Source organism: Mobula birostris, chromosome 1 (assembly GCF_030028105.1).
Source record: "Mobula birostris isolate sMobBir1 chromosome 1, sMobBir1.hap1, whole genome shotgun sequence".
Taxonomy (NCBI): domain Eukaryota; kingdom Metazoa; phylum Chordata; class Chondrichthyes; order Myliobatiformes; family Myliobatidae; genus Mobula; species Mobula birostris.
The window spans coordinates 305,372-319,990 of NC_092370.1; the positions used below are offsets into that span (position 1 = coordinate 305,372).

Here is a 14,619-nt window from a genome sequence, read left to right on the forward strand (position 1 = left end):
TCATTAATGCAAATATCTAATCAGCTAGTCATATGACAGCAGCTCAATGCATAAATTCATGCTGACATGGTCAAGAGGTTCAGTTGTTGTTCAGACCAAACACGAGAAATGGGAAGAAATGTGATCTGTGACTTTGACCGTGGAATGATTGTTGGTGTCGGTCGGGGTTGTTTGAGTATCTCAGAAACCACTGATCTCCTGGGATTTTCACACACAACAGTCTGTAGAGAATGGTGCAAAAACAAAAAAAATGCAATGAGCAGCTTTTCTGTGGGTGAAAGTGCCTTGTTAATGAGAGAGGTCAGGAGAATGGCCAGTTGACAGTAACTCAAATAACCACATGTTACAACAGTGGCATGCAGAAAAGCATCCTGAATGCACAGCACATTGAACTTTGAAGAAGATGGGCTACAGCAGCCCAAGACCACACTGGGTTCCACTCCTGTACCTAATAAAGTGCCCACTGCATGTAAATTGGAATTCATTTTCAAAAGTTTACGATTTATTTAACAATTTTAACTAACTAACACTTTTCTTGCTAGTTTGGCTTTCTTGATGGTTTTGGAATTGCAGTAAAAATGTAGATATAACCACATTATATACTTTTGGTTTAATTAATTTCATTAACCAACGGGACAGAACTGGTTAATTTTATCAGAAAGTCACATGAGGGAGGGGAGTTTTTTCTAATTCTTAAGGTTTCTCTAAACAAGGACATTATTTGCAGATTGGAAAGCTACATGTTTTGTTTTCCATTGGCATTGTTATCTACATTTGAAAATTAGTGACAGGAATTTTTCTTGCAGGGTTATCTTTGTTTACCATATATGGCCTTGCAGCAGCATCACCTTCTCTCTGATGTCTCCGTGCGTGGATTTGTTGCTGGGGCAACAAATATCCTTTTCCGACAGCAGAAACACTTGACTGATGCGGTTATTGATGTAAGTGTCATGCTGCAAATGGTTTGCTGCAAGAAATGTATGGAGTCTAACAGTGCATTAGAAGTATTAAAAAATTCTGATATATTCATATGCAGAACTGGTTATACTGAAAAATGAAGGGAAATAAGATAACTTTGATACACCATTAACTTGCTAACAGAACACCACGACTTATGTATTCTGAACTCAAATTAATCAGTTATATTTGCCACAGTGTTTCTATAAGTTAATTGTATTTTGCTCTTACAACGTGTACCTGTACTGTTTATGAATTGGATAAGCTAAGAATGATGAAGAGCTATACATTTTTTGTCTTCTTAATTGTATACAAATAAAGAATCTCTCTATAATGATAAAATTAATTTTTGGAATGACATGGAATATAAGAATGTAACAGGGGCAGCAGAAAGCCATTCAGCTTCTCTATCCTGCCCTGACATGCAGAAGAGTCATCCTGAAATTCTCTGGATAATCCATAACATTTAATTCATTTGATATACAACAGTATCAATATCACTGTAAATTTCTATTCTCTCATAATGGCTTCTCTATAATCCACTTCAACTACTTCCTGTGGTAGTCACAAATTCCAAGTTCTCTCTACTCCAGTGAACAAGCTTCTGAATTCCCTTTTATTTTTGTAACTGGCTGCCTTGTAGATCATAAGGCAAAAGAGCAGAATTAGGCCAACTGTCCCATCAAGTCTACTCCACCATTCTATCATGGCTGATCAATTATTCCTCTCAACCAATTCTTCTGCCTTCTCCCCATAATCTTTGACACTCTGACTGATCAAGAACCTATAAACCTCCACTTTAGATATCCCCAATGACTTGATAAGCCTCCAAAGTCACCCGGAGTTTATACAGCTCCAGCTCCTATTCCTTAATACCCTCTGAAAGAAACTACAGCTGGATATACTTCTCGCAGGTGTAGTCATCAGGGACTCTGGAAGTCTCCCTGCCTTTCCACATCCTACAAGAAGGGCTTTCCACTATCCGTCCTGGCATTCCCACTGCTCTTAACTGTGCAATAAGAATTTTTTTCCTCATCTCAGTTCTAAATGGACTTCCTTCAATTCTGAAGCTGTGTTCTCTAGTCCAAGACTCCTCCATTATAGGAAACATAGAACATAGAAAAGTACAGCACAGTACAGGCCCTTCGGCCCACAATATTGTGCCGACCCTCAAACCCTGCCTCCCATATAAGCCCCCACCTTAAATTCCTCCATATACCTGTCTAGTAGTCTCTTAAACTTCGCTAGTGTATCTGCCTCCACCAGTGACTCAGGCAGTGCATTCCACGCACCAACCACTCTCTGAGTAAAAAACCTTACTCTAATATCTCCCTTGAACTTCCCACCCCTTACCTTAAAGCCATGTCCTCTTGTATTGAGCAGTGGTGCCCTGGGGGAGAGGCACTGGCTATCCACTCTATCTATTCCTCTTATTATCTTGTACACCTCTATCATGTCTCCTCTCATCCTCCTCCTCTCCAAAGAGTAAAGCCCTAGATCCCTTAACCTCTGATCATAATGCATACTCCCTAAACCAGGCAGCATCCTGGTAAATCTCCTCTGTACCCTTTCCAATGCTTCCACATCCTTCCTATAGTGAGGTGACCAGAACTGGACACAGTACTCCAAGTGTGGCCTAACCAGAGTTTTATAGAGCTGCATCATTACATCGCGACTCTTAAACTTTATCCCTCAACTTATGAAAGCTAACACCCCATAAGCTTTCTTAACTACCCTATCCACCTGTGAGGCGACTTTCAGGGATCTGTGGACATGTACCCCCAGATCCCTCTACTCCTCCACTCTACCAAGTATCCTGCCATTTACTTTGTACTCAGCCTTGGAGTTTGTCCTTCCAAAGTGTACCACCTCACACTTCTCCAGGTTGAACTCCATCTGCCACTTCTCAGCCCATTTCTGCATCCTATGAATGTCTCTCTGCAATCTTCGACAATCCTCTACACTATCTACACCACCACCAACCTTTATGTCATCTGCAAATTTGCCAAACCATCCTTCTACCCCCACATCCAGGTCGTTAATAAAAATCACGAAAAGTAGAGGTCCCAGAACAGATCCTTGTGGGACACCACTAGTCACAATCCTCCAATCTGAATGTAGTCCCTCCACCATGACCCTCTGCCTTCTGCAGGCAAGCCAATTCTGAATCCACGTGGCCAAACTTCCCTGGATCCCATGCCTTCTGACTTTCTGAATAAGCCTACCGTGTGGAACCTTGTCAGATGCCTTACTAAAATCTATATAGATCACGTCCACTGCACTACCCTCATCTATATGCCTGGTCACCTCCTCAAAGAACTCTATCAGGCTTGTTAGACACGATCTGCCCTTCACAAAGCCATGCTGACTGTGTCTGATCAGACCATGATTCTCTAAATGCCCATAGATCCTATCTCTAAGAATCTTTTCCAACAGCTTTCCCACCACAGACGTAAGGCTCACTGGTCTATAATTACCCGGACTATCCCTACTACCTTTTTTGAACAAGGGGACAACATTCGCCTCCCTCCAATCCTTTGATAGCATTCCCGTGGACAGCGAGGACATAAAGATCCTAGCCAGAGGCTCAAATCACATCCCCTTCACATCCACTCAATTCAGACCTTTCAATATTCAATCAGTTTCAATGAGATTCTCCATCATTCTTCTAAATTCCAGTGCATACAGGCCCTAAGGTTGTCATAGCTTGGGGGTGGTAGTGGGGATAAGCTCCCACTACCTATTAAGGGCTCCAAATGGCGTGCATCTCTAACAAGCAAGTCCAACCCTTGGCCTTTACGTGTGGCTCAGCGACTAGGCCCGGAGGAACTGTTTCTACTGACAAGAGAAAGGGCAAACGCGGACCTCTGGCACCTTAAAACCGGCTGCTTCGGACAAGTGGAGCTCGTCAGCCTTGGACGGCAGCCCGCCTAGGAGAAGGAAAACTCTGATTTTACACTTCCTCTGCCTTGCAGCCATACCCACCCATGGGAAAGGCTTCGGGAGTAAACCCTAAAGAAGAAATCCGGAGCCGGGGTCCCTAAGGCAGTTTGATGTTGTTTACAACTTCACTTTGGCAACCTCAGTGACGACACTGGTACCAAACTGTATTGATGCTTGTCCTTCCCTTGGACTACATCAGTGATGTGGAGAGGGGGAACCCGTTGCATGGGCAACAGCCGGTTCTTCAAACCTTCCTGCCCAGGCTTGTGCCCTGGAGAGGGCATAGTCCACCAGAGGCACAAACCCATGATTCCGTGGGATCAACTTCTGCCTACTACTACAGGCCCAAAGCCATCAAGCATCAAAGCCATCAACTTTAATTCCTGGGATTATTTTTGTGAACTTCCTCCGGATCCTCTTCAACGTCAGCACATATTTTCTTCGATAAGGGCTCAAAACTGCTCAAAAGTACAGTCCAACTGCTGCCTTGTAAAGCCCCAGCATCACATCCTTTTGAATTTCGGTGGATGATGTGTACCTGGATTTGCACAAAATCTTTGACAAGGTGCCACGCCTGAGGCTGCTGAACAAGTTAAAAATCCATGGTATTAGAGCATTGGCAGATTGACAGGAGGCAAAGAGTGGGAATAAAGGGAACTTTTTCTGTTTGGCCGACAGTGACTAGTGAATCAGAATCAGGTTTATTGTCACCGGCATGTGACGTGAAGTTTGTTAACTTAGCAGCAGCAGTTCAATGCAATACATAACAGAGAAGAGAAAAACAAATAATAATAATAAATAAAATACAAATAATAAAAAATAAGTAAATCAATTACAGTATATGTATATCGAATAGATTTTAAAAAGTGCTAAAAACAGAAATACTGTATATTAGGCTTCTGTACCCCCTGCCTGATGGTAACAGTGAGAAAAGAGCATGCCTTGGGTGCTGGAGGTACTTAATAATGGATGCTGCCTTTCTGAGACACCACTCCCTGAACATGTCCTTTGTAGGCTAGTATTCAAGATGGCGCTGACTCGATTTACAACCCTCTGCAGCTTCTCTCGGTCCTGTGCAGCAGCTCCCCCCATACCAGACAGTGATGCAGCCTGTCAGAATGCTCTCTACGGTTCATCTATAGAAGTTTTTGGGTGTATTTGTTGACACACCAAATTTCTTCAAATTCCTAATGAAGTACAGCCGATGTCTTGCCTTCTTTATAACTATATCGACATGTTGGGACCAGGTTAGATCCTCGGAGATCTTGAAACTGCTCAGTCTCTCCACTTGTGATCCCTCTATGAGGATTGGTATGTCTTCCTTCGTCTTATCCTTCCTGAAGTCCATAATCTGCTTTTTCGTCTTACTGACATTGTGCCAGGTTGTTCCTGCGACACCTCTCTACTAGTTGGCGTATTTCATTCCTGTACTTCCTCTCATCACCATCTGAGATTCTACCAACAATGGTTGTATCATCAGCAACTTTATAGATGGTATTTGAGCTATGCCTATCTACACTGTCATGGGTACAGACCGAGTAGAACAGTGGGCTAAGCACACACCCCTGAGGTACACCAGTGTTGATCATCAGCGAGGAGGAGATGTTATCACCAATCCGCACAGATTGTGGTCTTCCAGTTAGGAAGTCGAGGATCCAATTGCACAGGGAGGTACAGAGGCCCATGTTCTGCAACTTCTCAATCAGGATTGTGGGAATGATGGTATTAAATGCTGAGTATATTCGATGAACAGCATCCTGACATAGGTGTTTGTGTGTTCCAAGTGATCTAAAGCCTGGTAGAGAACCATTGAGATTGCATCTGCCATTGACCTCAATAAATCAACAGAGATGATAGAAAGGACAGGCAGGAGACAGAAACATACATAGAAAACATAGAAAACCTACAGCACGATACAGGCCCTTTGGCCCACAAAGCTGTGCTGAACATGTCCTTACCTTGGAAATTACCTAGGATTACCCATAGCCCTCTATTTTTCTAAGCTATATGTACCTATCCAGGAGTCTCCTAAAAGACCCTATCATATCGGCCTCCATCAGCGTTACCGGCAGCCCATTCCATTCACTCACCACTCTCTGCATGAAATACTTACCCCTGACATCTCCTCTGTACCTACTTCCAAGTACCTTAAAACTGTGCCCTCTCCTGCTAGCCTTTGACTATCCACACGATCAAGGCCTCTCATCATCTTATACACCTCTATCAGGTCACCTCTCATCCTCCATCACCCCAAGGAAAAAAGGAGGATGAGAATAGGTCCTTCATCAACCTATTCTCATATGGCATGCTCCCCAATCCAGGCAACATCCTTGTAAATCTCCTCTGCACCCTTTCTATGGTTTCCACAGCCTTCCTACAGTGAGGCGACCAGAATTGAGCACAGTATTCCAAGTGGGGTCTGACCAGGGTCCTATATAACTGCAACATTACCTCTCGGCTCCTAAACTCAGTCCCACGATTGATGAAGGCCAATGCACCATATGCTTTCTTAACCACAGAGTCAACCTGTGCAGCAGCTTTGAGTGTCCTATGGACTCGGACCCCAAGATCCCTCTGATCCTCCACACTGCCAAGAGTCTTACCATTAATACTATATTCTGCCATCATATTTGACCTACCAAAATGAACCACTTCACACTTATCTGGGTTGAACTCCATCTGCCACTTCTCAGTCCAGTTTTGCATCCTATCAATGTCCTGCTGTGATCTCTAACAGCCCCCCACACTACCCGCAACACCCCCAACCTTTGTGATTTTTATAAATAACCTGGATGAGGAAGTGGAGGGATGGTGACTGACCTCAATGCAAAATATGACCTGTCTACAACCACTCTTTGCCTTCTGTGGGCAAGCCAGTTCTGGATCCACAAAGCAATGTCATCTAATGCTCTACCTTCATCAGTGTGTTTAGTCACATCCTCAAAAAATTCAATCAGGCTCGTAAGGCACGACCTGCCTTTCACAAAGCCATGCTGACTATTCCTAATCATATTATGCTTCTCCAAATGTTCATAAATCCTGCCTCTCAGGATCAACTTACTAACCACTTAAGTAAGACTCACTGGTCTATAATTTCCTGGGCTATCTCTACTCTCTTTCTTGAATAATGGAACAACATCCGCCAATCCTCCGGAACCTCTCCCATCCCCATTGATGATGCAAAGATCATCACCAGAGATTCAGCAGTCTCCTCCCTCGCCTCCCACAGTAGCCCGGGGTACATCTCATCCGGTCCCGGTGACTTATCCCACTTGATGCGTTCCAAAAGCTCCTGCACATCCTCTTTATTAATATCTACATGCTCAAGCTCTTCAGTCCACTGTCAGTCATCCCTACAAACGCCAAGATCCTTTTCTGTAGTGAATACCGAAGCAAAGTACTCATTAAGTACCTCTGCTATCTCTCCAGTTTCATACACACTTTTCCACAGTCACATTTGATTGGTCCTATTCTCTCACATCTTATCCTCTTGCTCTTCACATACTTGTAGAATGCCTTGGGGTTTTCCTTAATCCTATCCGCCAAGGCCCCTTCTGGCTCTCCTAATTTCTTTCTTAAGCTCCTTCCTGCCAGTTTATAATCTTCTAGATCTCTATCATTATGTAGTTTTTTGAACCTTTCGTAAGCTTTTCTTTTCTTTTTGACTCAATTTACAACAGCCTTTGTACACCACGGTTCCTGTGCCCTATCGTCCTTTCCCTGTCTCATTGGAATATACCCATGCAGAACTCCACGCAAATATCCCCTGAACATTTGCCACATTTCTTCCGTACATTTCCCTGAGAACATCTGTTCCCAATTTATACTTCCAAGTTCCTGCCTGATAGCTTCATATTTCCCCTTACTCCACTTTCCTAACTTGTCTGTTCCTATTCCTCTCCAATGCTATGGTAAAGGAGATAGAATTGTGATCACTATCTCCAAAATGCTCTCCCACTGAGAGATCTAACACCTGACCAGGTTCATTTCCCAATACCAAATCCAAATTAAAATCTCCTATCTCGACAACCCTGTTATTATTACACCTTTCCAGACTGTATCTCCCTATCTGCTCCTCGATGTCCCTGTTACTTTTGGGTGGTCTATAAAAAGCACCCAGTGAAGTTATTGACCCCTTCCTGTTCCTAACGTCCACCCACAGGGACTCCGTAGACAATCCCTTCATGTCTTCCTCCTCTTCTGCAGCCATGACCCTATCTCTGATCAACAGTGCCACACTCCCACCTCCTTTTGCTTCCCTCCCTGTCCTTTCTGAAACATCTAAAGCCTGGCATTCGAAGTAACCATTCCTGCCCCTGAGCCATCCAAGTCTCTGTAATGGCCACAACATCCGAGCGAGCTCCAAGTAATGATCCACGCTGTAAGCTCATCTGCTTTGTTCCTAATACTCCATCGGTTTGAGTGCGTCCCTTCTCTATCACCTGCCTATCCTCTCTCTCACACCGTCTCCAAGCTTTTGTGAGCCAACCACCTCTTCCTCTTGTCTCTTCAGTTTGGTTCCCACCCACCCAGCAATCCTAGTTTAAACTCTTCCCAGTAGCCTTAGCAAACCTCCCCGCCAGGATATTGGTCCCCTGGGATTCAAGTGCAACCTGTCCTTTTTGTACAGGTCACACCTGCCCCAAGAGAGGTCCTGATGATTCAGAAATCTGAATCCCTCTCCCCTGCTCCAATCCCTCAGCCATGCATTTATCCTCCACCTCACTCTATTAAACTCACTGTCACGTGGCAGAGGCAGTAATTCTGAGATGACTACCTTTGTGGTCCTGCTTCTCAACTTCTTTCCTAACTCCCTGCAGTCTACTTTCAGGACTTCCTCCTGTTTCCTGCCTATGTCGTTGGCTCTGAGGCAGCTTCTTCCACCAGGCCATCAGACTGATTAATTCATGTTAATACAACTGTATTTCTATGTTATATTCACTATCCTATTGTACATACAAGAAGGAAGTATGAGAATCGGAGCGGGAGTGCGGAGGAAGAGATTTTTGAATTTTTCGGGTTTTTTTCCATCGGCGTTCAGAGAGGCGGGACTGCGCAGGCGTGTGACGTTGGGCAGTGAAGCGCGGAAGATTTAAAAGGAACAGAGCCTCATACAGTGGGCAGCGTAGTTTGCGGGCGGCGGAGTGAGCCGGGAGCAGAGTGAAGGCTTAAGGGCTTCGGCTCAACAGGCTTAGGCGGAAACGGGCGAGGCAAGGAAGGTTTGGTATTCATTTTTTGTTGTTATTTGAGGAGAGGGGCAGTATGATTGTGAGGGCAGTTTGTTGTTCTCGGTGCCGGATGTGGGAGGCCCTGGAGTCTCCAAGCCTCCCGGACGTCCACATCTGCACCAGGTGCGCCAAGATGCAACTCCTAAGGGATCGCGTTAGGGAACTGGAGCTGCAGCTCGATGACCTTCATCTGGTCAGGGAGAGTGAGGAGTTGATAGAGAGGAGTTACAGGCAGGTGGTCACTCCGGGGCCACGGGAGGCAGACAAGTGGGTCACGGTTAGGAGGGGGAAGGGAAAGAGTCAGGTAATAGAGAGTACCCCGGTGGCTGTGCCCCTTGACAATAGGTACTCCTGTTTGAGGGAGGGAAGGGAGGCAGGGAGGTGATAGGCTTCTCCAACTTCCGGTAATTCCCTCCCCCATCCCTATGTCACTCTGCTCCCTCCCCCAGCTGCCTACCACCTCCCTCTTGGTTCCGCCTCCTTCTACTACCCATTGTGTTTTCCCCTATTCTTTCTTCACCTTTCCTGCCTGTCACCTCCCTGCCTCCCTTCTCCCACCCCTTTATCTTTCCCCTTACTGGTTTTTCACCTGGAATCTACCAGCCTTCTCCTTCCCACCCTCCCCCCACCTTCTTTATAGGGCCTCTGCCCCTTCCCCCTACAGTCCTGACGAAGGGTTCCGGCCCGAAATGTCAAGCGATCTTTTCCACAGATGCTGCCCGACCTGCTGAGTTCCTCCAGTGGTTGTGAGTGTAGCTATTAGTGAAACATGGTTGCAGGAGGGATGTGATTGGCAACTAAATATTCCTGGATTTCATTGCTTCAGGTGAAATAGAATTGGAGGGGCAAGAGGGGGAGGTGTTGCATTGCTTGTCAGAGAAAATATTACAGCGGTGCTTTAGCAGGATAGATTAGAGGGCTCGTCTAGGGAGGCTATTTGGGTGGAATTGAGGAATGGGAAAGGTGTAGTAACGCTTATAGGGGTGTATTATAGACCACCTGAAGGGGAGCGAGAATTGGAGGAGCAAATTTGTAAGGAGATAGCAGATACTTGTAGCAGGCACAAGGTTGTGATTGTGGGAGGTTTTAATTTTCCACGCATAGACTGGAAATCCCATTCTGTGAAAGGGCTGGATGGTTTGGAGTTTGCAAAATGTGTGCAGGATAGTTTTTTGCAGCAATACATAGAGGTACCAACTAGAGAAGGGGCAGTGTTGGATCTCCTGTTAGAGAATGAGATAGGTCAGGTGACGGAGGTATGTGTTGGGGGGCACTTCAGGTCCAGTGATCACAATGCCATTAGTTTCAATATAATTATGGAGAAGGATAGGACTGGACCCACGGTTGAGATTTTTGATTGGAGAAAGGCTAACTTTGAGGAGATGCGAAAGGATTTAGAAGGAGTGGATTGGGACAATTTGTTTTATGGGAGGGATGTAATAGAAAAATGGAGGTCATTTAAAGGTGAAATTCTGAGGGTACAGAATCTTTATGTTCCTGTTAGGTTGAAAGGAAAGGTTAAAAGTTTGAAAGAACCAAGGTTTTCAAGGGACATTGGAAACTTGGTTCAGAAAAAGAGAGATATCTACAATAAATATTGGCAGCTTGGAGTAAATGAGGTATTCGAGGAATATCAAGAATGTAAAAAGAATCTTAAGAAAGAAATTAGAAAAGCTAAAAGGAGATATGAGGTTGCTTTGGCAAGTAAGGTGAAAATAAATCCAAAGGCTTTCTACAATTATATCAATAGCAAAAGGATAGTGAGAGATAAAATTGGTCCCTTAGAGAATCAGAGTGGACAGCTATGTGCGGAACCAAAAGAGATGGGGGAGATTTTAAACAATTTCTTTTCTTCGGTATTCACTAAGGAGAAGGATATTGAATTGTGTAAGGTAAGGGATACAAGTAGGGTAGTTATGGAAACTATGATGATTAAAGAAGAGGAAGTACTGGCGCTTTTAAGGAATATAAAAGTGGATAAGTCTCCAGGTCCTGACAAGATATTCCCTCGGACCTTGAGAGAAGTTAGTGTTGAAATAGCAGGGGCTCTGACAAAAATATTTCAGATGTCATTAGAAACAGGGATGGTGCCAGAGGATTGGCGTACTGCTCATGTTGTTCCATTATTTAAAAAGGGTTCTAAGAGTAAACCTAGCAATTATCGGCCTGTAAGTTTGATGTCAGTGGTGGGTAAATTAATGGAAAGTATTCTTAGAGATGGTATATATAATCCGATTAGGAAAAGGGGAGGTGCAACGTGACCTGGGTGTCATTATACACCAGTCATTGAAAGTGGGCATGCAGGTACAGCAGGCAGTGAAAAAGGCGAATGGTATGCTGGCATTTATAGCGAGAGGATTTGAGTACAGGAGCAGGGAGGTACTACTGCAGTTGTACAAGGCCTTGGTGAGACCACACCTGGAGTATTGTGTGCAGTCTTGGTCCCCTAATCTGAGGAAAGACATCCTTGCCATAGAGGGAGTACAGAGAAGGTTCACCAGATTGATTCCTGGGATGGCAGGACTTTCATATGAAGAAAGACTGGATGAACTGGGCTTGTACTCGTTGGAATTTAGAAGATTGAGGGGGGATCTGATTGAAACGTATAAGATCCTAAGGGGATTGGACAGGCTAGATGCAGGAAGATTGTTCCCGATGTTGGGGAAGTCCAGAATGAGGGGTCACAGTTTGAGGATAGAGGGGAAGCCTTTTAGGACCGAGATTAGGAAAAACTTCTTCACACAGAGAGTGGTGAATCTGTGGAATTCTCTGCCACAGGAAACAGTTGAGACCAGTTCATTGGCTATATTTAAGAGGGAGTTAGATATGTCCCTTGTGGCTACGGGGGTCAGGAGGTATGGAGGGAAGGCTGGGGCGGTGTTCTGAGTTGGATGATCAGCCATGATCATAATAAATGGCGGTGCAGGCTCGAAGGGCCGAATGGCCTACTCCTGCACCTATTTTCTATGTTTCTATGTTTCTATAATTATCTGGATAGACAGGGTCTGATTAGGAACAGTCAACATAGATTTGTGCATGGAAGGTCATGTTTGACAAATCTTATTGAATTTTTTGAAGAGGTTACTAGGAAAATTGACGAGGGTAAAGCGGTGGATGTTGTCGATATGGGCTTCAGTAAGGCCTTTGACAAGGTTCCACACGGAAGGTTAATTAGGAAGGTTCAATCGTTAGGTATTAATATTGAAGTAGTAAAATGGATTCAACGGTGGCTGGATGGGAGGTGCCAGAGAGTACTGGTGGATAACTGTTTGTCAGATTGGAGGTTGGTGACTAGTAGTGTGCCTCAGGGATCTGTACTGGGTCCAATGTTGTTTGTCATATACATTAATGATCTGGAGGAAGGGGTGGTAAATTGCATTAGTAAGTATGCAGATGATACTAAGATAAGTAGCGTTGTGGATAATGAAGGAGGTTTTCAAAGCTTGCAGAGAGATTTAGGCCAGTTAGAAGAGTGGGCTGAAAGATGGCAAATGGAGTTTAATGCTGATAAGTGTGAGATGCTACATTTTGGTAGGACTAATCAAAATAGGATATACATGGTAAATGGCAGGGCATTGAAGAATGCAGTAGCATAGAGGGATCTAGGAATAATGGTGCATAGTTCCCTGAAGTTGGAATCTCATGTGGACAGGGTGGTGAAGAAAGCTGTTGGTATGCTGGCCTTTATAAATCAGGCATTGAGTATAGGAGTTGGGATGTAATGTTAAAATTGTTCAAGGCATTGGTAGGGCCAAATTTGGAGTATTGTGTACAGTTCTGGTCACCGAATTATAGGAAAGATGTCAACAAAATAGAGAGAGAAAAGCGGAGATTTACCAGACTGTTACCTGGGTTTCAGCACCTAAGTTACAGAGAAAGGTTGAACAAGTTGGGTCTTTATTCTTTGGAGCGTAGAAGGTTGAGGGGGGACTTGATAGAGGTATTTAAAATTATGAGGGAGATGGATAGAGTTGACGTGGATAGGCTTTTTCCATTGAGAGTGGGGGAGATTCAAACAAGAGGACATGAGTTGAGAATTAAGGGGCAAAAGTTTAGGGGTAACACGAGGGGAAACTTCTTTACTCAGAGAGTGGTAGCTGTGTGGAACGAGCTTCCAGTAGAAGTGGTAGAGGCAGGTTCGATTTTGTCATTTTTTTAAAAAATTGGATAGGTATATGGACAGGAAGGGAATGGAGGGTTATGGGCTGAGTGCAGGTAGATGGGACTAGGTGAGAGTAAGCGTTCGGCACGGACTAGAAGGGCCGAGGTGGCCTGTTTCCGTGCTGTAATTGTTATATGGTTATATGGTTACTCCAACGATAGTCACCTCGACAAACAAACGTTGCTGATCTGCAAGAAATCTGTCATCGTGGCCTGCTCCTGCTGCATATTGGGCTGTCGGAATGCAGTTCGGTGGAAGAAATAAAAGTATAGACTATTTTCTAAGTGGAGAGAAATTTCAAAGTGTTGAGGTGCAAAGGGACTTGGGAATCCTCATGCAGGATTTCATAAAGGTTAATTTGCAAGTTGAGTGTGTGGTGATGAAAGCATATTTCAAGCATTCATTAGCATTCATTTCAAGAGAACTATAATATTTCAAGGGTGTAATGTTGAGGATTTATAAGTCAATTGATTAGGCTGCACTTTGAACTGTGAGCAGCTTTGGGTCCATTATCTGAGAAAGAAGATGCTAATCTTGGAGAGGGTTCAAAGGAGTTTCACAAAAATGATTCCAGGATTGAAATGCTTATCATATGTGGAGAGCTTGGTGGCTCTGGGATAGACTCACTGGAATTCAGAAGAATGAGGGGTAATCTCTTTGAAACCTATGGAATGTTGAAATGCTTCGATAGAGTGGATGTTTCCTATTTTCGGGTAGTCTTAGACTAGTGGACGCAGCCTCTGAATAAGGGACATCCATTTAGAATGGAGATGAGGAGTAATTTCTGTAGCCAGAGAGAGGTAAATCAGTGGAATTCGTTGCTATGGGAAGCTGTGGAGGCCAAGTCTTTGGGTAGATTTAAGGCAGAGGTCAATAGAGTCTTGATTTGTCTGGACATTAAAGGATGTGGTGAGAAGGCAGGGGATTTCAGCAATACATCCCAAAGCTGTAGTCTGTGTGATCTTCAGCATCTGCAAGTAAACACCAAATCCCAGTTTCTCTGTTTTGAAGACATAACCATCTTGATTTCAGAATATATCACTGTTATTTTATGGTCACTTGTCAAAAGATTGGAGTTCCATACTGAGCAGCTATGTGCTTGTACCTATTTTCACCACTGCAATTGCAGTGGTTTAAGAAAATGGCTGACTATCAGCTTATTAAGGGCAATGAAAAACATAGACCACTACAGCACAGTAAAGGCCCTTTGACACACAAGGTGCTGACCTTTTAACCTACTCTAAGATCAATCTAACTCTTCCCTCAGATATAGCTTTCCTTTTTTCTTTCATGTGTCTATCTAAGAGTCTCTTGAATTTCTCTAATGTA

General features: G+C 44.1%; 1 protein-coding gene across 2 annotated transcripts in view; it reads left to right on the forward strand.

Annotated features, from left to right (window-relative positions):
- The window catches only part of avl9 (AVL9 homolog (S. cerevisiase)), a 286,897-nt gene that overhangs the window by 157,513 nt on the left and 114,765 nt on the right, over positions 1-14,619 (forward strand). For both annotated transcript variants that reach the window (XR_011885036.1, XM_072251628.1), the window contains exon 11: positions 807-941. Coding sequence is in view for 1 of the 2 variants with exons in the window: in XM_072251628.1 (XP_072107729.1) it covers positions 807-941 (135 nt within the window). In the remaining variant the exon portion in view is untranslated. The remainder of the gene's footprint in view (positions 1-806; positions 942-14,619) is intronic.